A 27,942-nucleotide genomic window follows, 5' to 3' on the forward strand; every position below is an offset into this window, starting at 1 on the left:
AACCTGTACGGCTGAGACGCGTATGGCCAGCGTACATGACGCTTGCCCAGACAAAAAACAATAACATCACCACCTCCTCACCACCTTTCACTCAAGCCAACAACTCTCCTTACTACAGGTAAAGTGAAGTTAAATGTTCATTTATTTCATTTATTCCATATATTTATTCATTTATTCCATTTATTTATTCCATTTATTTATTTAGTTTCTCGTTTTTGTGTATGATTTTATGCATGTAATTACTATAAACTTCGTGTAAAAATGCTTTATAATGAGAGATGTCTTATGTCTGGAACCAATTAATGTCATTTACATTCATTCTTATAGGGACAATTAATTCGGTGTTCGAACAAATCTGTGTTCGAATGGCCTTCTGGAACGAATTAAGTTCGATCTCCAGGGTACCACTGTATTCATGTCAAATATATAAAGCGCAATATTTTTGGGGGACGCAGCTTTTAGACTAAACCGTTGATAAGGGTTAAGTCGCACACCTGGAAATTGACGTCGGCATCACTGTGAATCTCAGAGGCATGCAGCAGATTGTGTCTTCCACCGCCGCATGGGACTTGCATTGCCTTGTCCCAGCGCACAACCCACAGTGCTCATTCACATTACATTTATAAACTTGATTTTTAAAATAGCAACTCCCGCCGATGACATGTTGATCCAACTCCACAATGCGCCGCTCGCACATCGTTCAACGAGCAATGAAAGTTCGCTGGGTGTGCGCGTGGTATCGAATATGTATGATGCACTTTCAAATCGTTGTTTGATGTGTATTTTTTAGATTGTATATTAATTGCTCGCCAGAGAATTCGATGATTATTAATTCATCATCTCAGATGTATTTTGTTTCACCGTTGCCAATGAAGTTCCATCATTTGCTATTATAGGCACACACTTAAATATTATAATAGGATGTGATAGTTCAGCACATTAGTAAGAAGTAATGTAAATGTACTGTATAAAATATCACACGGTATAAAACAAATTCCATTACATTGTGGCATTAAATCAGTTTTTCTGGTCATTTTTACTGTAACATAATTGAATTTTTAAATATATCTATTACAATCCTGCCATTAAAAGGAATGCAATATCATAGCTGGGCACTATATCACCGTGACAACGATTTAATTTCTCTGTTGCCACTCAGCTGTTTGACGTTCTAAAATAATCACTACACGCACAACGCTGTCTTCAGCTGCCCACCAAACTTCGTAAATGAGCATGCACAGCCCTTTTTGTCAATCCACTGCTAGATGAGGGCCTCCCAATGCCGTGAGGCCCACGGAATTGATCATTGCAGGCTGGTGAACGACGGGAGCATATATGTAGGATCATAGATGTATTTTGCTCTTGTCAGATACATAATAGTGATAACAAAGCAGATAACCAAGCGAATATGGCATTGCGTGGTGTTGGGCACGCCAATCTGGTGGTGATGAACATCTGATGTCTAGGATTGTGGAGGCGAGGGTTGTATGATCACAAAAATGCTATGAAGCTCTCTTCCCATGGCCATTAAGGTAGCATACCCTGATTCTCCAGGAGAAGAAACCTGTGATTAGCACGGTTGGCTACGTACGGTGCGAAAGAAGTTCAACATACAATGCATCTTCTGGCACTGCCCTCAACTGCCTTACAATGTATCCCCACAAGAGCCTATTAGGTAGGCATGGTGCTCACCCAGTCAACCACTAGTCAGGCTCAAACCTGCTTAGCTTCATAGATCTGACAAGAGCAGGCATATTCTGAGTGAGGGGTGCCACGTTGTCGAGATGTTAACTACCTCACCTGGTATACAAGAGGTCGTGGGTTTGATCCCGACCTTGACGCCTGTATAGTTGGAGTTTGCGTGTTCTCTCTCTCCGTGGTCACGTGGATTTTTTTCTCTGTGTACTCCGGTTTTTCCCTTCATATTTAGAAAAATGCATTTGGAGTATTTGGCTGATATACAGTTCCATGTGATGAGCCACTTTGTTGAGCTATCATTTACAAACAGGTCTCTTCTGCAAAATAACTTTATAGCTCAGTGGGCCTTACCTGGTAAAATAAAAAGAGTTTATAGTGTTATAGATTTGGTCATTAGTCACCCACTGTGCACGAGGAGGACATTTTTCCGAACAAATTAAGAAACGGTGGCGATTATCAAACACAAACTGGTTCGATAAAAAAAAAACATGACATGCACCACACACGTCATTCGTTGCGTTCACAATGAAGAGAAAAACATTTCAATCACCGGTGTTGGTTCGAGGGGGTGAGTAAAGCTGCCTAAGTGTTGGCAACGGTGAAGCCCTTCAGTTGCATGCTCATGCCACTGCTGACTGGTAGGGCCTTTGCTAGAGAACCCTCCTCTGTAGGTGTTTTTTTTTTTATTTTTGGTCTACTCTTCCACACTGGCCAGATGTCTTCAAAATATAACAGCATTAAAATCCACTGCATGCGAATTCGAACTTGAAACGACGCATTTTGTTATCAAAAGCAGACACATTATAACTCATCTTAATTTTGGAGCTTTCGTGACTGCAGGAATTATTCTTTGGTTCTTTCGGTAAAGTCACGTGACTTTACCGAAAGAACCAAAGAACATTATAACTGCTTAAGACGAGAGGCAGATGTTCACCAACAGGAAATCGAATGGGTCTTTCAATGTGTTATGCTATTTGTTTAGTCTTTTCTTCTCGCATTTCCAATATTTTGTTGTAGGTTCAATTCCAGACGGTGTCTTTTTTTGTCTGGAACATGATTAAAGTAAGTTTAATTAATAATCGGGACCCCTTGGTAACCTCACGCGGTTTTTCCCCCCCATAAAAAAAACTTTTCCAAAAAATATTTATTTTACGAGGTGCCATCGGCCGCATCATCCAGTACTATCTTCCTTCATGTGGATGATTCATTATTGAGTAGCAACTATAAATCGGTACCTGCAAACTTCACAGTTGCTGGCCCAGTGGCGTGGTTGGCTTGGGTCTTAGGGAAAGAAGGACCGGTTGATGACTCAACGACTCTTGCTTCTCACATCGGGAGGTCATGGAGATATATTGTTGTAGGTTCAATTCCCGATGGTGTCCTTTTTGCATGGAACATGCTTAAAGTAAGTTTTATTTCCGATCAGGATCCCTTGGTAGCCTTGCGCGTTTTTTTTTCTCCCATTACAATAAACTTTTTCAAAAAAAGATGCGATTTTATTTTACAAGATGCCATCGGACGCATCATCAAGTACTATCTTCCTTCATGTGCATGATTCATTATTGAGTAGCAACTGTAAATGGATGTCTGCAACCATTCCCAGTTGCTGGTCCAGTGGCATGGTTGGTTTGGGCCTTGAGAAAGAAGGACCGGCATGGTTGGTTTGGGCCTTGGGAAAGAAGGACCGGCATAGTTGGTTTGGGCCTTGAGAAAGAAGGACCGGCATGGTTGGTTGGACCTTGGGAAAGAAGGACCAGCATGATTTGGTTTGGGCCTTGAGAAAGAAGGACCAGCATGATTTGGTTTGGGCCTTGAGAAAGAAGGACCGGCATGGTTGGTTTGGGGCTTGAGAAAGAAGGACCGGCATGGTTGGTTTGGCCTTGAGAAAGAAGGACCGGCATGGTTGGTTTTGGCCTTGAGAAAGAAGGACCGGCATGGTTGGTTTGGGGCTTGAGAAAGAAGGACCGGGCCCTGAGAAAGAAGGACCGGTTTGATGACTCGACGATTCCTGGTTCTGAAACTGGGAGGTCATCGAGACAGCGTGAGCAGCAGAGGTCCTCGATACCAGGCTGGGTGGCGAATTGATGCGTCATAGTCCACCCAGCATCGTCGGGTGCAACTCCAAGTCGACGTTGAGTGTGGGACTGTGACACTTGATGATGGACGATGGGTTCAATCGCTGCTCTTCAATTGCGCTGAGAGTCGATAAATTTTAATGGAGCTTAGCGCATGTAGGGCAACGCTCATTGGCTTGAGGTCCTTAGTCCCTTTACCAGAGTGGGGAAACGTCACATTCTCGTCTCCGTCGCCGTACATGCAGAGGACAAGTTCCCCCCCCCCCATGATGTGCACTATGACATTCAATGATGAATGCTGACGTACCTTGGCATTGGTTTGGGGAAGGGTTGAGGTGAGATTTCCCTATTGCAATGCAAAGAATCCAAACGAAGCACAGCGCGATAAAGCAAAGTTGACAGTCAAGTATAATTTCGTGCCATTTGAATCATTGCAAGTCACGACTACTTCCAAGGTAATTTCCACCACATTTGTGCACAGTCTGAATTATAAAGGTCATTCACTTGGCCAGGCATGTGTGTGTGTGTTAATGCTGTTTTTGGGAAACCCGTGGAATGTCTTAAAAGAGAGCTTTTGATGGAGAGTTCAATTTATTTCCGAAAGAGGTTCTTGGATAGCGAGGCTTCACTGGCACTCATTTAAAAGTGCACTTGCAAAAGAATACAAATGGAAATTGAAAACACATCCCAGCTGCGCGAGTCGGTGAAGTTAAATTTATGTTAACTGTTTTGGACATTTTGAAGATAAACCCTTGTTGACTGACTCCAGTAAACAGAGCACTCCGTGGCATATTTCATTGCTTGAATTCTTATTAAACAAACGGATCAGTAAATGCCGACTCCTTTAAGGTTACAGTACAGTTCATAGTTTAAATATGTTTAATCCTCGCTCTATGTTGACCAATCATATAAATAGTTCGTTACTTTTTTAACGATGTTATTAATGATAATTGTATGATTAGCATAATTTCCCTCATGCCTAAAATATACCAATGATTCAAGCATCCTAGTGATAACTTTTATTGTTGTTCATACATTTTGTTTTAATCCCATTTGTTGATTTGTTTAATTTATGGAAAAATGGATATAAATAGGATTTAGCCCTGAATGTCATTATGCGTACTAATTAATATATGCAGCATTGTGAGATGCAATTAGCGTGAATTACGTCAAATTTATTATAATCTGGATCCAAGACTGTATTGTTCTTGAAAAATGTGGCTTTTTGTGTATCTGTTAGAAACACATGCTGTGTTGCAATTCATCATCATCTGATAGGAAGCTGTGATAAGCTATTTGACACCAGGAACATAATGTTGGCTGCGTGCGATGAGGAAAATCGTGTGCACCTTCCACCCCTTCCAACATGTATGGCCAGCGTAGAAGAGTAGACCAAATCACCCTCTAGATGGGCTCTGTCCATGGTTCTCTTTCTCTCTTTCGTAGAGTCCCTTTCTGCCAGCGGTGACACGAGCACAACATTTCATGTCAGCACCTTTACCAGAGGTGTGGACTCGAGTCATGTGACTTGGACTCGAGTCAGACTCGAGTCATGAATTTGATGACTTCAGACTCGACTTGGACTTGCATAACAATGACTTTGTCCCACCTCTGAGATGTGGACTCGAGTCATGTGACTTGGACTCGAGTCAGACTCGAGTCATGAATTTGATGACTTCAGACTCGACTTGGACTTGCATAACAATGACTTTGTCCCACCTCTGACCTTTACCCTTTCCTCGTTTTTTCCCCCATTGTTGGCTGCACATTTTTTTCTTTTACAATTAAACCACCACGATTTTAGAAAGGGGAACAAGTCCACTAATTTACCCGTTCAGCCTCTGCAATAATCTATGCCCATTGGACTATAGCGTCGAATTTACAATCTAGTATTTGGCAATGAACCAAGGGGCAGCTTTGGGAGGGTGCTTTATCAGGACATCATTAATGCTTTACGCAATGTCCTTTCTGACTGAGCGTCCATCATGTGCTACACTAGAAGCTACCCCTATGCTGGACGTAAATTTGCATGATTAAAATCCGCGCTGAGTGCAAATAAGAGTCTGCCAAAAGTATACGCTTTTGAAACATGACAAATGCTCTTAGATGTTTGGCATCCCACTCCTCAGTCAGTTAGTGCGATCAGCCCAACCAAAAACTTTTTGACTTTTAACCTTTTTTAAGTGTGCATATATAGACGTGTACAACTCATACCCTAATTAATTATCAGCAAAGCCAACAATTTCCTAATGCGTTCCACTCCTTTTCCCCACGCACTGTAATCTCAGCAAGTGAAGTTTGGAAGTGGTGCGCTAATTGCTGAAACACTCGAAGTGCAGATTACACTCCTCAGTTAATTTGTATCCATAATTAAAAACCTATATATATTGTTTTACTCCAGTGTCAATGGTGTGCTGCTCACAATCAGCTGACTGTGAGTGCAAATCTCAATTAGAATTCAACCTAGCCCCAAAGTCAACAAAGTGAGCACTGCTTTATTGGGAAGTCTATTTATCTACCCATGTATATGCTGGCAAATAGGCATTCATATTATGGTCGAACTGGCTCATAACTGATTGGCCACTCCACCACCCCTCCTGTGAAGGTTCTCCAAAATCCGGCAACATGTTCAGATTGTGGTCTGGGGGTAGGGAGACTGAACGGATTTATTGATTGTAATTTATTTTCTCCGTGATGATTTTTTCTTGGAATGTGCATATTTTTTATAGTTATTTATGTATCTTTCTTTATATAGACTTGCTAAGCAGTGGGGTTTTGTTTTTGTATCATTTGTGTACGGGGCTGGCTAATTGGTGTGCAGCGTTGTGGGATGCATTTCCATGAATGACGCTATATAAAATGAAATTATTATTATCATAGCAGTTGTGTAATGGGCAGACTTAGCCCTGCCATTACAATGTGGCAATTTATCCCATCGGCTCGGGACTGTAAACTGGCAATTCGTTTTTGTTCCATGCTTGTGTGGGAACCACGTTGGCTTTGGACACCTCATTGTGGATGCTAGTCTGATGATATTCAGTATAAATGTATGCACAGTCGTGATTGACATCACTGTATGTATACTGGACATCTGTGAAAAACAAAGAGCTTCATCGCCCATCGGATTTCTCCAGGATGAATAAAGAATCTGACATGTATTGAATTCCTGCAGTCACGAAAGCTTTAAGTCAAGATTCTGACATGTACATTGTTCAGGGCGATCCATTTATAGATACCACACTGTTAAATAATGACTTTCTCTTTATTTTCAACGGTTAATAAAATATTGTGAACCTGATGGCTCCATGTCTGACAGATGAGTATGTTGGACTACTTATTAACTGGACTGATATTGGTGAGAGGCTTTATCCGGGAACGCATCACAATGCAATGCAGCCTCCAATATGTTTCGTAATTCTAAAGTCTGCGAAAGTGCTTGCTTAAACTCCCTTTCGGTGTTGATAATCACAGAGAGCATCCGAGAAAAGTAGTCCCACAACTTAGCGGCTCTGTATAAAAAGTTGAATTATCGCGAGAATTGCAAATTTGTGTTTTACACCGATGAGAGAATTCCTCACTATGGGAACCTCATTTGCCAGTAAAAATATGATAATTGTTTTTTTTTACTCTGATGGTGCATTGTCTTTGAGTTGTGCGCCTTTTGGCGTCATCTGGTCCAACCCATGTGAGACTAGGCTCGAAGGAAAGCTGTCTCGGGTGTGGACCAATCAACTTCAAGGACAGTGCACATTATCAGAGTTATGTTCTTTTGTTTGTATTATGACTGCAGGTATTGCGGTCTATACAAACATGACTCCTTGTAAAAACGTGTCAGTTTTGTTGAGAGAATTCCTTTTGTATCGGTGTGTTGAGTTACAGCGCAGACCATTCTCCCAGTCCAATTGCTCGAAATGGCATTTTTTGTTCATTTTTTTTCATTTTTTCACCTACGTGACATTGCCGAAAGAACCAAAGAGTATGGATCCTTGCAGTCACGAAAACTTCAAATCTAGAATTTAACAGAGGCGTAGTACTTTTTCGAATGGTAATTAAACCTGAGGTCCCGTCTTCGTTGTCATGAATACCATCTAGGTAAAAAATGTGGCACCACACCTATGAAACTAATTTCTGATCCACATTATGGTGACAATAAGTCTGCGGTCTTGTCTTTATTTTATTTTTTGCTCCACTATTTCTGCCTTTTATGCTTTTCGCTATGTAATGTTCGCTTCCACCACATAATGCCGTCAATGTGTGAGCGTATTTGAAATAAATAAAAACACGCATGTGTGCATGCTTTATTTTCAACGAGGTGGGAGCCCATTGGAATTTGATCTGAACAATAAACTATTTAAAACTAAACTAACATCAAACTATTTTATTTCAGCAGGTTAGGCCCACTGAGCTATATAGATTTTTTCAGAAGCGACCTAGCCATAAATAATAGCTCAACGAAGTGGCTTATCATCGTGTGGAAATTAATAGCAGTCAAATACTCTAAACGCGTGTTCTTGATTCTAAATGTGGAGGGAAAAACCGGAGGACCCGGATAAAAATCCATGTGACCACCGGGAGAACATGCAAACTCTAAATGTACAGGTGTCAGGGTCGGAATAGAACCCACGACCTCCTGCCTACCAGGCCAGGGAGATAACCGCGGTGGCGATTGATCTATTGCATTAGCCAACTAATCAGAAACACTAAAATAGTTACCAAGAGAAAGTCCCAACTGTCGGTAAAGTCACGTAGGTAAAGAAAATAATGAATAAAAATATAGCCTCCTGGCATCTCTCCGACTTTAGTATAACTTTTCTTGCTGTGGTGTTCACACCTGATGATGATTGCTTGTGTTGCACTCGCAACGTCGTCATTTCATTTTATTTATTATTATATTTTATTTTATTTTTATTTATTATTTTCTTTGCCTACTTGACTTTACCGAAAGAACCAAGAGTATGGATCCTTGCAGTCACGAAAAATTAAAATCTAGAAAGTCCCAGCTGTGCTCTCACATGTGCCACTGGACGGAAGGTGATGGGCGGGGCTCTTGACATCGACATCATCAGCTGCATCGCACTGGGTGTGGCTTGTTGCGGGGTTTCCTGCCTTCGGAAGGCAGTCATTTTTAAAGGACCGTAAGAAATTGACTCCAAAAAGTAGTCGATCATAATTATTAACCAATGATTTGACATAATTCACAAAATCATCATCCCAGCTTTGATTGGGACTAAATGTATGTATCTTCTTGGTTCTTTCGGTAAAGTCAAGTAGAAGGGAAATAATAAAGTAATAAAAATAAAACATAATAAAATAATTATAAAATAATAAAAATTAAAAATAATAAAATAAATATTATGTTTTATTTTTTTACTTTATTATTTCCCTTGTACGTGACTATACCGAAAGAACCAAGAAGATACATACATTTAGATGATGAATCCCTGCAGTCACGAAAGCTTTAAATCGAAATTTAAATGTATGTATTTATAAAGAGGGACCCGGGTTACAAAGACAAGTAAATTCATACATATGATTGCGGAACTATGCAACTTAAATGCAAATAATAATAATTGCAGCACGCCGGTGTGTTGGAGAGTAAACCCACAACATTTACAATTCGAGAACGACGTTTCACCAGTAATTAAAATTAGCATCAGGCAACAACCAGAATTTTCCGCTGTGTTGAGCTAGTAACGAATTGGCACGTTTTGTTTACGTGACAAACCTTACTAATTGGCGGTGTTGGGTGATAGCGGGTTTAACGACACATTTATATTTACGCGATCTAACACAAAAACCTCCATTGAGTATAATATTGGTCGCGAAAGCCTACGTGTTCAACTGTATACAAAACAATTAACAAATTGCAACTTGGAATGATATGAAACAAAACAAATATAGAGGTGAGAATTCAACATAGATGCTTGCGGGTGCTGTAACATCCTAAACATGTTGGGTGAGATGCTTTCTTCCAAATGTGAAAGTGTTGCAGGGCATATTCAGTGGCGCCATCAGCTGCAAAATTCAGATATTTTATGGCGTAATCCACAACGGTTAAATTATTTCAGCCGGTGTTATAAAACATTATGAAATATATATGGCAATTCTTGGTTTGGTTTCAAGCCTATGAATAAATCACGCGGAAAGCGTCCGATCGCATCTGATTTCATAATGGCGTTGAGCCTGGATAGTGCCAGGACTAGTGACCACAATGCGCACACAAGATGCATGTGCAGTAGGCGGCAGTGAAGCAAAACCCATTCTTGTTCTGCACTTCCCTTCGCCTTAATCAACCCACACTGACCAGCGTGGTGAAGTATGGTAAAACGACCATCTCAGTCTGTAATGCATGGGCAGGCCCTCATCCAGCAAAAAATCGACAAAAAGACAAGCTATACGTGTGCACCTTGTATCCTGCTGGGCGTGTGTGTGCAGTGGTAGAGTGTGATGCTCGCAATCCATGTTTTGTGAGTTTAAATCCCAGTTACGGGTGGATACAATGCGTAATATTCTGTGGGGAAGTCAACAGCAGCTGTATTATGGACATACTCAACCCTGCCGATAAGAATGTGGAATTTGACGAATGCCACTGCGCACTCAACGGAGTGAGACACTGCTGCCATTTTATTTTCCACTTCCTCGCATCTGTGTACGCATCTGTACGCCCGACTCGACATCAGCGGCCGTCAATGCGGGACACATTTCAATGTGACTGCCACTTGACTGACGGGCTCCATGCATCCGACCTTCACGCATTTCAGCCGTGCCCTCTAATTACACCGTCCCTTTTCCTTCCGTTCCGCAGGGCACGCACAATCTCTACGGACATCACCCCTTCTACATGTGCCTGGATAGTGCCAGCGGCAGTGCATTTGGAGTCTTCTTGCTCAACCTGAACGCCATGGGTGAGTGACTGTCGTTCATTGCTCAGCTTCGCCACGTCGGGTGTACAGTAGTAGGTTTGCCACCTATGAGAGACACAAAACATTTGGGGATTCATCACGTGGATGATACTATCTGACGAAGCCACGAGTGGAGAGCTACATGCAAATGTGGTGTTGTCTTGAGTGGTGTATTTGTATGCATGGAAAAACAACCAGGACTTTGAAATTCCTGAGAAGACTTGCACATTACCTGAGACAGCTGATTTAAAAAAGGGAACCAAGATGGGAACATCAGGGGACACGTGGCACCCTTGGTGTCCTTCTGCCGCACCTCTGATTAGCACGGTTGGCTATGCGCGGCGCGAAAGAAGTTTCAACATACACACGTACAGATGTAGCATTCGTAATCGCAAAGGAAAGTTTGTAATGAATCAACTTGAAGGGTAGGTGGATCACACAAAGATGGAACCACAATGTGTGTGAAACATTCTTCTGCAGGTCAATAAATAAGTTAGTGTATATCATATAACCTGTCTGAATGTGACTGATGTCCCTGGTTTTATGAACACATTTTCCCAAGTTTCCCTCCCAAACATGCTCAAGAAATCCTACGTATATTCAATGAAGGACACTCGTAAAAAAGATTAATACTAAATCATTACTGTTTAGTTTTTATTATCAACATAGTTAAGAAGATTCACGTACAATATTACATGCATTTTGCAACTTAATGCCGACATCATGTTGATCGTGAATATTAATTGCATTTTGTAAGGGTGATAATTAGTTTTGTGACTCAACACAAATGATGATGATGCATATTGGAACGTAATACTGATATCATGCTGATAGTGCAGTTCAATAATGTTTTAGAGTGGTGCATTTTGCAAATTAATGCCGATGACGAGATTGCTGATTGAAATGCTTGCAGCGAGGCAATGTGCTTTGCAGAGTGGGCTAAGCAGAATTGAGGAAACTGGCAATCTAATAGGAGAACGGCTATCTCAACGCATACACATGCACTCGATTTAAGCGAAATCTGTTCATTTTAATTCAATGCTGCGATCACCAAGACAGCGGGAATGCAATACAATTTGTTTTGAGTGACATTTTGAGGTTATTTGCAAAAATACATTAGATAACATTTTCCCAGCACGTTTAATAGAAAGCCCTGTAATTGAAGAGCATTTACATTTGCAATTACAGCACCAAACGGGAACATTTACTGTGGAGAGACAAACAGGCTTTTTCTTTGATTTCTCTGAACAGCCAGGCAGCTTTTCGCAAAGTTTTCAAAGGCAGGTTTGCACAGGCACTGTAAGTCACTATTTCAAAAGGATGCCATCATTATCATCAGTCACAGTCAATCCACTGCTGGATTAAGGGCTCCGCCAAAGCCCCAGCCACCTCACACAATGACACGATGCAAGAAATCAAACCCAACACCTGCACACCACGAGCTGATGCCATTGCTCCATCTCCTGGCCGGACGATCTCTCTCGGATTCGTTCCATCAGCACAGCGGAAATGCAATTTCAATTTGTTTTGAGTGTCATTTTCAGGCTCTTTGTAAGAATACATTACATCGAATTTTCCCAGGACTTTTCATCGGAAGCCCTGTAATTGAAGGACATTTACTCCCGGATTCGTTCCATTCCTCGGTTGCCACTCCGCTATTGTTCTTGACCATCGTCCATCATGCTTTCCAGCGACGTGGCCGGCCGAAGTCCACTTACTTTTCTGAACAGTTTGAATAACGTCAGTAACCCTGCGTGTCTCCAATGCACGTGTTCGTTTTTCTGTCTCAGTGTCATTTTGACTGTCGAGATCTCTCAGCTTTTGTTCTGTATCTCACTGTCAACGGTCACGGTTCCTGAACCAGCGAGTGGTACACGCACGTATGTATGTATGTATGCATGTTGAACTTCTTTCGTGCCGTACATAGTCGACCGTGCAAATCGGAGGTGTGGGGGAAGGGCAACGAATTAAACATGAAAAGCAGTTCTAAACAAATAAGTTTTGAATCTAGATCAATTAAAAGTGCACAGCTTCAGTGGCTTCCTCATATCGGAGGGAAGAGCGTTCCAGACGGCCGCAGAAGTGCCTCTGAAAGCGTGCGATGCGGTGACCATCTTTGTTCGATGGTTTTCCAAAAGCTGCTGCGAGGATGACCGGAGTTTGCATCATGGTTTATGCTCCTAAACCAGATCAGCATGGTATTGTGGTTCATTTGTGGCAAGCACTTTGTGTGTGATGAACATATTGTTTAAACCAAATTAATCAAGCGTGACAATGCCAACCCGACTAAAGGTCGCAAGCGTGACTGACTGCGCCAAGGTAAATCATCGTGTCCGAATGAAAGCGCAGGCTAAAATAATTTAGTCGAGTTATTAGACACTGCAGTGCACAGAGGAGGACGTTGTCCAGTATAACAATCTATAGAAATGGCAATAACAGTATTTGGACAGAAAAAGAGTTGCTACTGAGTTCACCACTTGGCTGAGCTGGTAACATTATAAGGAGGTGGTTGCTGATGGTGGTTACAAATTGACACTTTTGCCCCCTTACTCGCAGACGCAAACGCATGAGCAGTCCTGGTGTCAAGTCACCTCAAACCAAGGGGGGTGGGCGCAGCAGCTGCCACCGGTTGTGATGATCAATGAACGTTTGAGATGAGACGTGATGTCAGTCGTTTTTTCTTTTTTTATCGCCGGGTGAAGCGCTTTCAGACACCCCGGGTCTCGAGGATGGCTCTCTATTGAGATAAATAAAATCAAAACGTAGGCACACAATTCACAATAGAGAAAACGTGTGTCGGGTTATGGGTTGGATCGCGTACATATGAATGTGTCGTTAAACCCGCCACCGCCCGCCACGGCCAAGCTTTGTTTGTCACGTAAACAAAACGGAAACATTCCACATTACATCATCCCCCCCCCCCCCCTGGGGCGCAGCCTTTCCTCTGTAGCCACACATCGTGATGCCTCGAAACTGCCGCTCCGCCCAGAGGTTGTACACACGATGGCGGCCGATCGACTCCACTGCCCCCTACCCACCCAGTACGATGAATCTTGTTTTTTCTTCCTCCGGCAACTGCTTTCGGCAGCGTCTCTCCGTCAGTGAGCAGGGCCGCTCATTAAAAGCAAATATAGGTCCAAATGCCCTTCTGTCTCCACATATATTTAAAAATTGCATGTTTAATCCATTGGCCTATTGGCTTTCGAGACCGACATTATCCACACCGGCACTTGTTTAAGCAAGACAAACGGTGGACCAATCCTGACCTTCTGGGTCTCATCAGCAGTCAGGCTTGTTCAACAAATGCTGCTGGGTTACCAGATGTTATTGGCAAAACACTTCGTCTGAACTATGGCGCCTTGTTAATTCAAAAATGCAGTATTCTATACAAACTCATTATGCATTGCGGCCGGATAATGATCATCTGGAATGTTAAATGTCTGGTAGGATAATACGATATTCATATTTAAATGTAGAAACACAGTCTGCAATTCCACGTGTATATGCTTTTGCCCATATTGCTCCAAAGCAACATTGATCATTAGAATGATGGGATGAGTTCTGGTCATCGATTTAAATGTCTGCGCTAATAACTCAAATTTTGTGTATAACTGCCTCTCAGCTTTCAAGCCAAAGAGGTTGCTGGCAAGCAACACCTTCATATCTCAGCCCAGCAGCGAACAGCACAATTGCTACCCACATATTGAAAGGCCACATATCCCAGTGCGGTCAAAATCAGAATATGTATTTATACTTGAAAAATCCGATGATCTATGAAGCTTTCTTTAACACATGTCCAGTATGGGCAGGTCAGAAAGTAACAACAACAAACAATACAAAACACGATAGGGGTCCAAAGTTAAACAAATCACAAAAAAAAGCATATTTTTATTTTACCATTCTAAGGTCTACTGAGCTATTTTCTTCCTTTGCAGAAGCGATCTGGCCAGAAATTATAACTCAATGAATTGGCTTGTCACGTGGACATTTATTGTAGTCAAACAATCTAAATAATATAAACCCATGTTTCTAAATGTGGAGAGAAAAACCGGAGGACTCAGAGAAGAAATCCACACAGCCACAGGGAGAACACGTAAAATCAAAATATACAGGTGTTAGGCTCTGGATCGAACCCTCGACCTCCTGCAATCTAGATAGCATCACACCACCGTGGTGCCCCTTAAATAACTAAAAGTGTATAAGTACAAATAGCATAAGTACATCAATTCCCAAGCTCGGAAAAGGCAGTAAAACAACAGCAAAAACAGTCCCAGACCACACCAAGACAACACGTGTTCATCGCTGCAATCACCCTCCAAATTGCAGGTTGTTGTCGTTTGGTCTCGGCCACCGAATTTTCTTAACCATGGATATGTTGCGTAACTTCTCTGATGTAACAAAATAGATGCCACGACTCCTGCTAGAGGGCTCAGATTTCCATCGGAAAGCATTTGTAATCGCTCCCCCATGTGATTTATTATTTCGGGCTGTGCCGAGCGTCGTTTGTCACGATGTCTTGTGTATTTGCGCTGCACGTGCTGGGAGCTTTTTGAGGAACTGAATGTTCTTCAGGAGCTGTTCCGAATTCTTCGGGAACGGAACTGCCTCGAGCTTTTTTCAACAACGAGTTCAGTTCCTGAAGATGCTCCCAGCATGCGGAGTGAAACACCGGACTTCGCGTGGCGCTTTCAGATGCGCTTCTGCGGCCGTCTGGAACGCTCCTCCTTCCGATATTAGGAATCCACTGGGATCTATGGACTTTTAAATCTAGATTGATAACTAATTTCTTATAACTGCTTTTTGTGTTTAGTTTATTGTCCTTCCCCCACACTTCCGATGAGCACGGTTGGCTACGTATGGTGCGAAAGAAGTTCAATATACATACGTACAACTGATGATGTCGAGGTCTGATGATACCTGATTGAGGAGAGAACAAAATGTCAATGAGCTATTTTGCATGGTTCGTACATCCATTGTGCCGAACGACACGCAATCGCACTTCACAACGCAGTTGTGAAAACCTACACGGTGGTGTTTGTTACGTCCTCAAGAAGTCATATATTGAGTAATACCATTGTGTAGGAGCAGCTGGTTCCATGGTCTGTCCACAATTCTGATTAACCACAATTGGCATTCGTCTGCGTTTGTTACAAAATATTATAATTCTTGCAGTGTTGCACTCACTGCGCCTTAAAAAATAAGAAACAAAACAAACAAACAAAATGATTCCAATCATCTTGGATTGATGGCAAGCAGAGGAAAAGCAGTATCAGTGATTGAAATCACGTTATTGATGCTCTGCAAGATTTTCTGTGACCCAGCAAGCTGCATCATGGGCAGATTTCACAGCCGACCTTCATTGATTTTTGCTTTCTGCTAAAACTTGTCACTATGAAAACAATATCTCCACTCACTCTTGTCTGTTGGACCGCGTAAAGAATCTGTCTCGTTTGTCAGCATACACATGCATATTTATTTACCATATACTGCACTGTCACATGCAATGAATGAGTCGGGAAGCCGTTCAGGTGACACTGCGATGCCGTGTTTGTCCTCGCAGTGCGCCCCTATAATTGTGCGCGTGGCAATACGTTCATGAGCTGAATGCCAATGTCGAGGTCTGCTAGCCACGACGAGGGAACTCGAGCAGAGATGAGTTGGTATAGTTTTGCTACTCCTCCCGTTAAAGGAGCATAGAACTAGAGCGTCCATAATCTGTGTTGTATGGCCACAATCACACCGTGGCTTGTCTTCCATTTACCATTTGTGAATGAGATGTGCACGTGGTCGATTTGGTTTATGGTTACGCCAGTGTCTTCGAGAAATGTCAAAGCCAGGAGGTAAGATATTTGGGTCTTGAATGAGGTGTTTATTATGAATGTAAAATGTTGTAGTCCATGTGTATTTTGAGGTTCAGTAGTGTCGCTGTGGACTGCATGTTTCCTTATGAACCCGACCACCAGAGTTCAATTCCAATCCATGGCTAAATATCAGCGGTGATTAAATGTTTAATCGGTCCTGGCACCCACCTTCACCAATCCATTGAGATGAGGTGTTTACCGTGGATGTTCACGTTGTTCCACTCTGTTCGACAGCATTCTCCAACCGTGCTTAATGGTATCAGGACCTGAAACGGTAGTGGGTTACATTGTTGAGGTCTTAGTTGATGGTTGAGGTCTTGGTTGATCGTTGAAGACTTGGTTGATGGTTACGATCTTAGTTGTGGGTTGATGGTTGAGGTCTTGGTTTATGGTAGAGGTCGTGGTTGATGGTTAAAGTCTTGGTTAATGGTTGAGGTCTTAGTTTATGGTTGAGGTCTTAGTTGATGGTTGAGATATTGGTTGATGGTTCAAGTCTTGGTGGATGGTTGAGGTCCTGGTTTATTGTTGAGGTTTTGGTTGACGGTTGAGGTTTTGGATGACGAATGAGGTCTTGGTTGATTGTTGAGGTCGTGGTTGATGACAGTATACTGACTGACTCATGCGCAGTGAACGCTTCATTGGCCAGTCCCTATCCCTGGTTAGTAGCCTCCAGACAGATGCAGATGTCATGAGAGTTCAGAGTCTTACAGTTTTTTTCCACTTAGCTTGGGAAATAGCCAGGAGAAAACCACCCACACTGCGAGGACACCGTGCTGGTACAGCTCAGATGCACCAGTGGAAAGAGAGTAATATTTGCATGACCCAGGATTGTGCGCAGTGGCGTAGTAGCGTGGTGCTGGCTACCCACCCCTTTGTGTGCTGTGCCGGTTGACCTCGGTGCTACTCACGAACAGCACTTGCCCCAACACTATGTTAAGGCAATATGGTGTTCTTTGTCTTTCTGGCTAGCACATCGTGCTACACTGCTGATGACATTGTGATGTGAGCATCGTGATGTGAGCATCACATCACAACTAGTTAACATCTCGCCACGTTGGCGAGATGTTAACTACCTGGCCTGGTATGCAATATATCGCAGGTTCAATGCCAACCCTGATGGTGGTATATTTTGAGTATGCATGTTCTCCTCTTGGTCGCTTGGATTTTTCTCCAGAATCCTCCGGGTTTTCGCTTCTCATTTATAAACTGCGTTTCGAGTATTTGGCTGCTATAATTTTGCACTTGATCAGCAACTTCGTTGGGCTATCATTTGTGATGGCCAGGTCGCTTCTGAAAAATTGCTACGAAGCTCAGCGAGCCTTACCTGGTAAAATAAAGATAGTAGAGTCGTACAATCACTGCTGGTAAGAATTGCTATTCGAACATGCTGAAATGTCGCTTTGGTCGGATCAGCCTAAAGCGAGCACCTGGTTTAGTGTCGTGAACTATCAGTAGTCGGGGAGGCCATATCAGCTGGGCCATGCACGGTGTTGGCCACATCACCTCCGTGTTCCGCACTGGCATCAATATTAGAATATGTATGCATCCTGGAGAAATCAGATGAGCCGTGAAGTTATTTATTTTACAGATGTCCAGTTGGGGCGCGTAAGCGAGTTACAACAATAAATACATCACTATGAGACCTCCTTTACCAGTAGCAAAATATAGTAATAGGTTTTTACCCTTTCATCTGGTACAAAAACTGACACCTTTATACAAGGGATCATGTTTGCAATAACCACAACACAAGCAGTCAAAATGCAAACATAAAGAAACAACTCTGATAATGATAATGATATACACTGTCCTTGAAGTTGATTGGTCGACACCCGAGACAGCTTTTCTTAGAGTCTAGTCTCCATTGGTGTTGGACCAAATGACGCCAATACATCATGGGAGGTCCCACGATGTATTGCTCACTCCGAGCTCTCAATGCCCTGATAGTGGCATTGTCTTTGTGCTATTCGCCTTTTGGCGTCCTCTGGTCTTACACTGTTTGAGATTACGCTCTAAAGAAAGCTGTCTCTGGTGTGGACCAATCACTATCAAAGACAATGCATATATTTACACAGCATGTTTTTGTTTGCATGTTCACCACAAGTATGAGTGGTTAATGCCAGCATGATTCCTTGCAGAACGTTTCTGTTTGATTTTTAATATCTTAACACCTGCTGTATTGCCAGAAAGGGTAAAACCTATTCTTATACAACAACAAAAAATACAAAAACACGATCGGAGTGTAAAGTATAGGAAAGGAAATTAAATCACTAAAACATAAATACGTAAAATAGATAGAGTATATGAGTTCACATTGCATAAGTACACTAATTCCCAACACTTGCACACAAAGCCTACACAGATAAAAATATAATTAATCAGAGATTCGTTGTGATTATATAACCTTTGATTTAAAGCTTTCGTGACTGCAGGGATTCATCTTCTTGGTTCTTTCGGTAAAGTCACGTAGAAGGGAAGTAATAAAATAATAAAAATAAAACATAATAAAATTATTCTCACGACGTTTCGGCCACAACGCAAGCAGCCGTCCTCAGGTGAAAACCAGGTCCGTCGAGGCGACAGAGTCTTAAATGCACGTGCACACACACAAAGACAGATTCAGACTCTGTCGCCTCGACGGACCTGGTTTTCACCTGAGGACGGCTGCTTGCGTTGTGGCTGAAACGTCGTGAGAATAATTTTATTATGTTTTATTTTTATTATTTTATTACTTCCCTTCTACGTGACTTTACCGAAAGAACCAAGAAGATTATATAACCTGTTTATGGGATTGTAATTTGTGGGAGTTAGTATACGTTTTTTTTTTGAGTATAGTATAAGGTTGTTCATTTTTTTATTCGAACAAAGATTATTTGTAAATAAATATAATTTAATGTTGTTTACAATACAGCAGAAATGTGTAAAAATGCATAGATACTATTTATATTAGGTTTTCAAGAAACATGCTTTAAAACGTAATTACATGCAAAATTGAATGTATTATGTGAAAAACAAATGTGCCTGTTTATAAGACCATTGTTCCTTGATGTTTTATTAATTATTCGGCCACAAGCTCGTAGTGATTTTAAAAACAATTAAATTTCGCATATATTTAGCCAAAAAAATACAAAGGCTCTGCGAAATTGAATAAGTTTTAAGGCCACTAGCGTTTGTTACGTTGCCAAATGTTGTAGCTCTCGTTTAAATCTCGCAGCTGCTACACAAACAAACAAACAAATTCCCGTTGACAAACACACGAACAAGCAAGCACATGCGAGCACACACAGACACATATCTCTCCCCACGCAGCCCACACATGCTGTCGGGGGAAATGCTGATAGCGAGCACCTATGAAGGTCTGCACGATGCAAGGAGGCAGTGGATGGCCAACACCACACACTGCCAACTTTGTCTTCCCAGTGTTGACGTTTACACACCATGCCAGGTAGTTGTTTAAGGCTGAGTCAACCTAGGAGAGGCCCAGGACCGCTTTAGATGGTCGTCACTTGCGTTGGCCTTGAGCCGGGTTCTTCACGCAATCCACTAACACCTAGCACTGCCGCTTCACCTAAATGCATGCGTAAATACACGTGCACACACACAAAGACAGATATCCCCCCACACCGACTGTTGGCACACGAGGGGGTGGGTGGCCAGCAACACGCCTGACCGCTTTTGTCTCCCAAGTGACTATGTTTACACACCACACAAGGTTCTTATTTGAGACGAAGTCTACCTAGGGGAGGCCCGGGACCGGTTCAGATATTCGTCACTGGTGTTCGCCATTAGCGGGTATCGAAGCCTTGTTCTCGGGTTCGAAGCACAGAGCACGAACCGCTACGCCACCGCTCCCCCCGTGTACAAACACACGCGCAGGCACACACGCGCACACACATGCACGTGCAAGCACCCACTTGCACCCTGCAATTAATAAGACGGCTCATGCTACATAGAAAATCCAATTAAAATAAAAATAAGGCTCATTAAAATTCTTCAGCTCTAGCGTGCACAAGTGGCTTTGAGATGTTGAAAGGTTTAAAGGAGCCTGTGGTTGGGTTGCCTGGTCTGCTGGGGCCAACTGAGTAATGGGGATAATTTGGAATGATCTATGAATGGTGCTGAAGGGAATCGGCACGGAAAATATCACCCCTGGGTCTCCAAAATCACGGCACCTGGATTCTAAGCGCACGCATATCGCGTGTTCCGTCCCTCCTTTGTGCAAAGTAGATGCACACACAATGAATTCGCGATCGCTCACCGACAGTGAAGTGCCATATTTTAGTTTTTATCTTATTCATAGTTTCGCACGAATGTTTTGTTTAGAAATACATTAATGCTTTCATGTGAAAAAAGATACGACCCGTTTGGTTTAGTGGAGCTGCAAGCATCTCAGTGTGTGTGTGTAGACGTGTGTCAGAGTGAATCTACCGTCGTAACACTAAAACGTTGACACGCTCATTTCCATACAAGTGAACAGTGACAGAAGCCGATTTATAAGAAAGAAATACTCAAGATTTGGGTCTCCCTGGGTAACTATTGTATACGGTCATGGTGGCATTTTCAATGTCTATTTGCACTTCCATTACAGAAAGTATTTATGTGTACTCACTGTGAGAAAGTAAGTGGCATCCGCACAATAGTGACTGATGAAAATAAATCATATCCCAGAAAAGGTAGAAATCTGAACTTGAGCACAAATATTCACAAAATATATGCTGAGAACTACGAAATAATTATTTTTTCTTATATAGGCCTGTATTTATGGCATGAGGTTTATTGGGTTCATGCGTATATTATGGTAGGCCTAAAGTTCTAAATTTCTTAAGTCTTGTGTTGAACGTACACATAAATACGATCCCGATCACTTGTGAATTTGAATAATTTGCCTCCATGGAGTGTGATGCTGAAGCTGATAGAAAGTGAGCATTGGTTGAATAATTCTATTTACTACAGTATGCTCGATGTACATTCAAAATCCGCCTTTTCAAGTTACTTCTGTTGGTACCATTGCATGCTGTGGATTTTATTTCCTTTGGCTGCAAAAGCATATGACCTTGGGGGATTCCCTTATCTAGAATTCAGTTCACATGACCAGGGCACTGAAGCCACTCTCTCGCTGAATTATTACAAAAAAAAGCACCTTTGAGCTGATGCATTGGCCAGTATCTCATTTAATAGCCATTTTCACCACGTGATCTTTACCCACGCCTCTGTGACAAGTGGAATTTGTCTTAATTTTTAACATTCCCTTGCTGTTGTGCCTCCTTCTTAGTCAAATTGAACAGGATCTGTTATGTTGTACTTCAACGCTAATCTATCGACACGAAACACAATGAAACATACAAGTGGTGGCCCTGTGCTCAAATAAATATTGGCTAGCGGTTGTATTTTTTATGCATTTACATGATTTTTTTTATTCAGGTTGGTGAAGGGGATGGGGTTTAAGGTTACCTTTGTATTTTATTGATCACTCAAGTATTTGATTCATTAGATCTTATTTCACCTTAAAACCAAATCATTAGCACATGCCATTCTAATTAGCACACAGCTATAACGAATGTGCTGTTTCATGGGTAGAGACTGCCAGTTTCATGAGTAGAGACTGCCAATATGGGACAATGCTGTTACATGGTTTTACCCAATTAATACATTTACGAGTAATTTGTTTAACTACACTGGTCTACAGCCAAAATGCTTCTGAGAAAAATGTAGTCTAACTTTACTCATCCTGGGTCACTGAGAATTAAAATTATGCTTAAAATTGTTGATTGGCTCTAGTTTTCAAGATATGCTGCTGGGTCAGTATATACGACCGTTGACTTGGGAATGGCGGAGGATAAGTGAGTTATAAAGGTAAGGGATCTCAATCTGTCAACATCTACCACGACCTCCTGTAGACCAGGCGAGGTGTTCAACATCTAACACGACCTCCTGTATACCAGGCGAGGTGGTCAACATCTACGACAAACTCCTGTAGACCAGGTGAGGTGGTCAACATCTACCACGACCTCCTGTAGACCAGTCGAGGTGGTCAACATCTACCACGACCTCCTGTAGACCAGGCGAGGTGGTTAACATCTACCACGACCTCATGTAGACCAGGCGAGGTGGTCAACATCTACCACGACCTCCTGTAGACCAGGCAAGGTGGTCAACATCTACCACGACCTCCTGTAGACCAGGCGAGGTGGTCAATATCTACCACGACCTCATGTAGACCAAGCGAGGTGGTCAACATCTACCACGACCTCCTGTAGACCAGGCGAGGTGGTCAACATCTACCACGACCTCCTGTAGACCAAGCGAGGTGGTCAATATCTACCACGACCTCATGTAGACTAGGCGAGGTGGTAAACATCTACCACGACCTCCTGTAGACCAGGCGAGGTGGTCAATATCTACCACGACCCCATGTAGACCAGGCGAGGTGGTCAACATCTACCACGACCTCCTGTAGACCAGGCGAGGTGGTCAACATCTACCACGACCTCCTGTAGACCAGGCGAGGTGGTCAACATCTACCACGACCTCCTGTAGACCAGGTGAGGTGGTCAACATCTACCACGACCTCCTGTAGACCAGGAGAGGTGGTCAATATCTACCACGACCTCCTGTAGACCAGGCTTGTAGCCTCCACTCCCCCTACACCACACCCCCACCCTCCCTGTCTCTCCTCCCTGGCTCCTCCCCCCCGTATCTTGCCTATATGGCCTCTTGTTGCAGCAGCCCTTTTGCCCACTTGAGCAATTGTTTCTTGCTGTGGTTGTCCCATCTGATGATGGACGCTTGTCTTGCGCCCGAAACGTCGTGATTTAATTTATTTTATTTTATACCTACGTGACTTTACCGAAATAACCAAAGAGGATAAATACATCTTTAAATGGATCTATTAATAAATCTATGACTGGGATTGGATAGTACTTGCTTTTTGAGCAAAACAATGACTGATGCAATCTGAACCTGGTATTATGTTATACATAATATTAATTACATCATGTTATTCCTAAAAGTCATGGATGATGCACTCATAACTAGGCTTACATCCCTCTGCTGAACAAATTGCCCTATATTAGCTCTAGAAATCATACAGTGTCGTGCTCTCTTATTTTTTAGTATTTGATTTTGTAAAGGGACACATTTCTGTTTAGCCAAATTGAGAAGAGATGCCTCGTACTTGTGTGAACAAAGCAGATAACTTCTGCTATGTTTGTGATGAAGTGACTTTTGATTCACAAAAGCGCAGTATAACCACTATGGTAAAGAAAGCCTATCAGCTTTATTTTGGCTGCAAAATTTGAGATCAGGATACGATGTGGGCCCCACACATGTAAACATTTTAATATCTTGGGGAACAGTGGCCAATCAGACGATTTCTAAAAAAATTCTAGAGCTATCGAAAATATGGACCATGGCACCAGCGCATATGGCTAACTCATTTTACTCCAGAAGAATGCCATGGGACCTTTAACATCTGCTACGAAGCAATAGCTGTGGTTAATACACCTGCAGTATTAACCAGGGCAGTCGATGGGCTCGAACCGCAAACTTCTGCAACAAAACGGCTAATGTGCACCCGCTTGGTCATGTCACTGCCTCGCGGCTGCAGAACAAGTTTAACTATGGTAAGAGATATGGGCCTGGGCAACAGCAGTTGTATTGCCCAAGCACATCACTGTGGTTGCACCGAACTAAACAATACGAAAACGAGCCTAGCCAGATGGCTCAGCTCTCACAAAAAGCAAGCCAGCAACACTGACATCCTTGGTTCAATTCCAGATTTTAGTCACCTATAATTAAATCAGATTTTTAGGTTTAGCCAGTTGATGGTCTTGGCCTGATTGACAATAAATGCACATAGAAATGTCATCATATAAATAGTGGTTATTCTATCAAACAGAGCGGACAGAAAATACTTTTTTCGTGGGGTAGGGGAAGGGCACAAGCTGTGGCGTGATTAACGTGCAGGTTAAATCTTAAATCCGCGCAGAGAACACAAACACCTCTTGGGAGGGTTCCACGTTGCTTTTTCCACTGCAGAAGCCTGAGCTGTGCTACTGACATCAAACGCAATGAACCCGTCGGGACGTGTGTTTGGTTATGTACACAATGACAAAGCCTGAACAGACTGTTGGGGCAAATGCTGTTGGCGAGTAGCAGCTATGAAGGCTGGCACAGCACACGAGAGTTTGGGTGGGCAACACCACGCCCGACCACCCTTGTCACCTCGGTTCAGATAATTGCTACTGGTGTTGGCCGTGAGTGGGAATTGAACTCGGGGTACCAGGTTCGTAGCGCGCATGTGCGAAACGTTATACTGCCACTCCCCTGGTGATGCACACGCACACATTCGCACCAACAAATGTTCAGAACCTCTGCCCATAAGGGGCCGTCCATGAATGACGTCACACACCTGGGGGGGGGGGTCAGACATTTGTGACGATGTGTGACAAAGGGGAGGGGGGGGGGTTAGAAATGTGACGTCGCATCAAAATGCGCAACTTTAAATAAATATAGATGACACGTTCTACTTAATTAAATATACTTTTTAATGTTTTCTCCTACAACATCAGAGTGCAGCGCCACATTAAATACGCACTACAATGACAATAGTTTAAAGCGATTTGAATCACGTTATCTATTTTGGGGGGGGGGGCAGAGCTTTGTGACGTCATATTTGAGGGGGGGTCTGACTTTTTGTGACGCCGTATGACGACGGGGGGGGGGGTCAAACATCGTCCAAAATCGCGTGACGTCATTTATGGACGGCCCCTAAGCCATACAGTTGGTTGGGTCTTGTATTATTACTTGTTTAGTGCAGTGCAAGGCTGTAGGTTCATCGTAAGGTGGGTTGGAATATTTCGTCTTAATGAAAGACGCAAATTAAATGTGATTAATTGTTGTTATTCTTGTTATTATATTTTGTTTCACCTAATTTGGCGAAAAAATTCTGCCTAGGATAATTAAATAGGTCATTTTTTATTGGGGGTCGGGGTTGGGGGCAGATAAAACAAAACACGGATGATGCAAATCGCATGGAAAATAGGCGACAAAATGTAGTTATTGTTGACTTGTGTAGAATGGGGGTGAAGACGTAAAATGTGATTGGGGGTTATTAAAGTAATAAAGTAATCAGTCACTGGGTCACGGCTACAACTGGCGTACATGCAATAGGCATGAACCATAGTAGCATACCTCTGAGTTGCGGCCACTACGTCTGCAAATTTGCGCGCGTTATAAATTGAACTATTATTATCATACTATATTTTCCCTGTTACTCTTTCATCGTAAGTACAAATAATCTGCAACTTTGGTCATTGGCTCACGGACAATTGCCAGTCCAATAAATATTCCTTTCACTGCCATGCGACATACCGCTCTGTAGCAGTGTTCATGGGAAAGTGCAGCACCATAGTGTGGACAAGATGCTGCTTCAATGGCTCTCGGAAGTAGTTCTGGAATGTCTACTTTTGTGGGTTATTCTATTACACCGGGTGATGCGCTCGCACTGTGCAAGAATTCCGAACGGACACGTCATCTCATGACGAAATGCCTAGAGCTCAATCGTAACAACATTGATAAAAGCAGGGCAATAAATCATCCTGAATATGAGCATTAAGCAGTCGTGATAAACAGATTGTTATCATAACTGATGATACCCAGTGACAAATAAGAACATGGCAACACTGCCCGCTTTTCCCGGGTGAACTGTGCCACATTTGGACAAATCACATGCGGTGGCTCCCACGCTCAATTTCCCCAGCATTTCGCCGATATTGGCTTAGCTTGAAGGGAACTGCTTGGGTCCTAACAGGGGAGTTTTATTCTACTTTATTTATTTATCATGCCTCGGTGCCGCACGGGACACAATGGATAGCTTCTTTCAGCAATGTTGCACCCGCAGAGAACCATTGATCAGACTTATTATAGTTTCAACCCCAAATTGTTCAGCCAGCTGTGGCCATTACTGAGGCCAGAATTCCCACTACTTTTTGAGTCAAATACAAGGAAACGATTTTCCGCATGCTTAATTGTCACCAGACTCGGGGTTTTTTTTCGTCCTTTTTGCAACGCATTCATTTTCTTCATAATATCCTTCAGGAATCGGGGTGAAAATTAATTCATTTCAATGGAGCGTTCACATCCACAGGTATTTTATTCGTTAAGTTCGTATTTAACACTGCTCAATTGTTAATACAGGAGTGGAGGGGGGTTATTCCACTATTTGCGATAAACGTTGAAAGTAAATTCGTGTTTAAATTATAAGACCATGAATGATAACGCCCCCTGATTTGGCCAATTATTGAAGGTGTGGTGATTTTGCTTGCCAATTGGGTTTTTCTTTTCATTTTATTTTTCTCTCGTAAATGTTTTCACACTTACAGAGGGTGGACAAAACGTGCTGGGCATTGCAACTGAATTGACCACGCCAGTTTAACACGCAGTAAGCTTTCGCCACGAATATTATCAATAAGAGAGGTTTTTTTGGGCTAGATCGCGTAAATATTCATGCATGAATATCGCGTAAATGTCGACGCGATCTGACACAAAAGTCTCTATTATGGATTCACCACGCTATTTGGTCTTCGCACGGCTTGTCGTCCATATCAGTAAGTCGCAGCCACTGGACCACTTGTTATCTCGGCCACAGGTTCCTAATGCATTGTTTTGTTTTTAGTCCTAAATTTACCTAGAATCACAAAACAATTGCATATAATGAATAGACACCTGCCTAGCCAATTATGGTCAACCGTCCAATGCAGAAATCTCTCTGTCTGGTGCGGCATGTACTTCAGAGTTACAGCGGATCACCATGCGATAGGGGTTAGTGTGGGTTTGTGCATTGAGGGACTGGTAGACCAACGCAAATTGTTGCAGCAGCAGTGTCATTGTTATCATCATCATCATAACTTCTAGGTTGAAAACTAATTTCTTTAGAAGTGCTTTTTAAGTAAGTTTATTGTCTTCTTGGTTCTTTCGGTAAAGTCACGTAGAAGGGAAGTAATAAAATAATAAAAATGTAACACTATAAAATTATATAATAAAATAATATATTAATATTATATAATAAAATAATATAATACGTGACTTTACCGAAAGAACCAAGAAGATGAATTCCTGCAGTCACGAAAGCTTTAAATCGAAATTTAAGTTTATTGTCCTTCCTCAGCACCTCCGGTGGCTACGTACATACGGGAGAGGGTCATAATTTCGGACCCAGGAAAGCCACCCTATGTTTCCCATAAGGTATATTGTTGATCGAACGCGCTTTCGTCCAACACGGCATTGCCCGGGAAAGAAAGCCCCGAGCTTGGCGAGGTTTTGCCTGCGTAACGATACTTCACACAAAAGACGGATGCGATATTCGTGCGCGCTGTCCCATACGACGTTTCACAGTAGCAGCCGTATATC

At 42.5% G+C, this 27,942-nt stretch overlaps 1 protein-coding gene across 2 annotated transcripts in view; it reads left to right on the plus strand.

The window, feature by feature from the left end:
- Nucleotides 1-27,942, plus strand: part of LOC133357558 (sucrase-isomaltase, intestinal-like) — a 341,356-nt gene that overhangs the window by 71,405 nt on the left and 242,009 nt on the right. For both annotated transcript variants that reach the window (XM_061575541.1, XM_061575542.1), the window contains exon 8: nt 10,579-10,678. In XM_061575541.1, coding sequence (XP_061431525.1) covers nt 10,579-10,678 — 100 coding nt within the window. The remainder of the gene's footprint in view (nt 1-10,578; nt 10,679-27,942) is intronic.

The sequence above is a fragment of the Lethenteron reissneri genome, chromosome 58 (assembly GCF_015708825.2).
Source record: "Lethenteron reissneri isolate LAM-NWPU_2019-01 chromosome 58, ASM1570882v1, whole genome shotgun sequence".
NCBI classification, from domain to species: Eukaryota; Metazoa; Chordata; class Hyperoartia; order Petromyzontiformes; family Petromyzontidae; genus Lethenteron; species Lethenteron reissneri.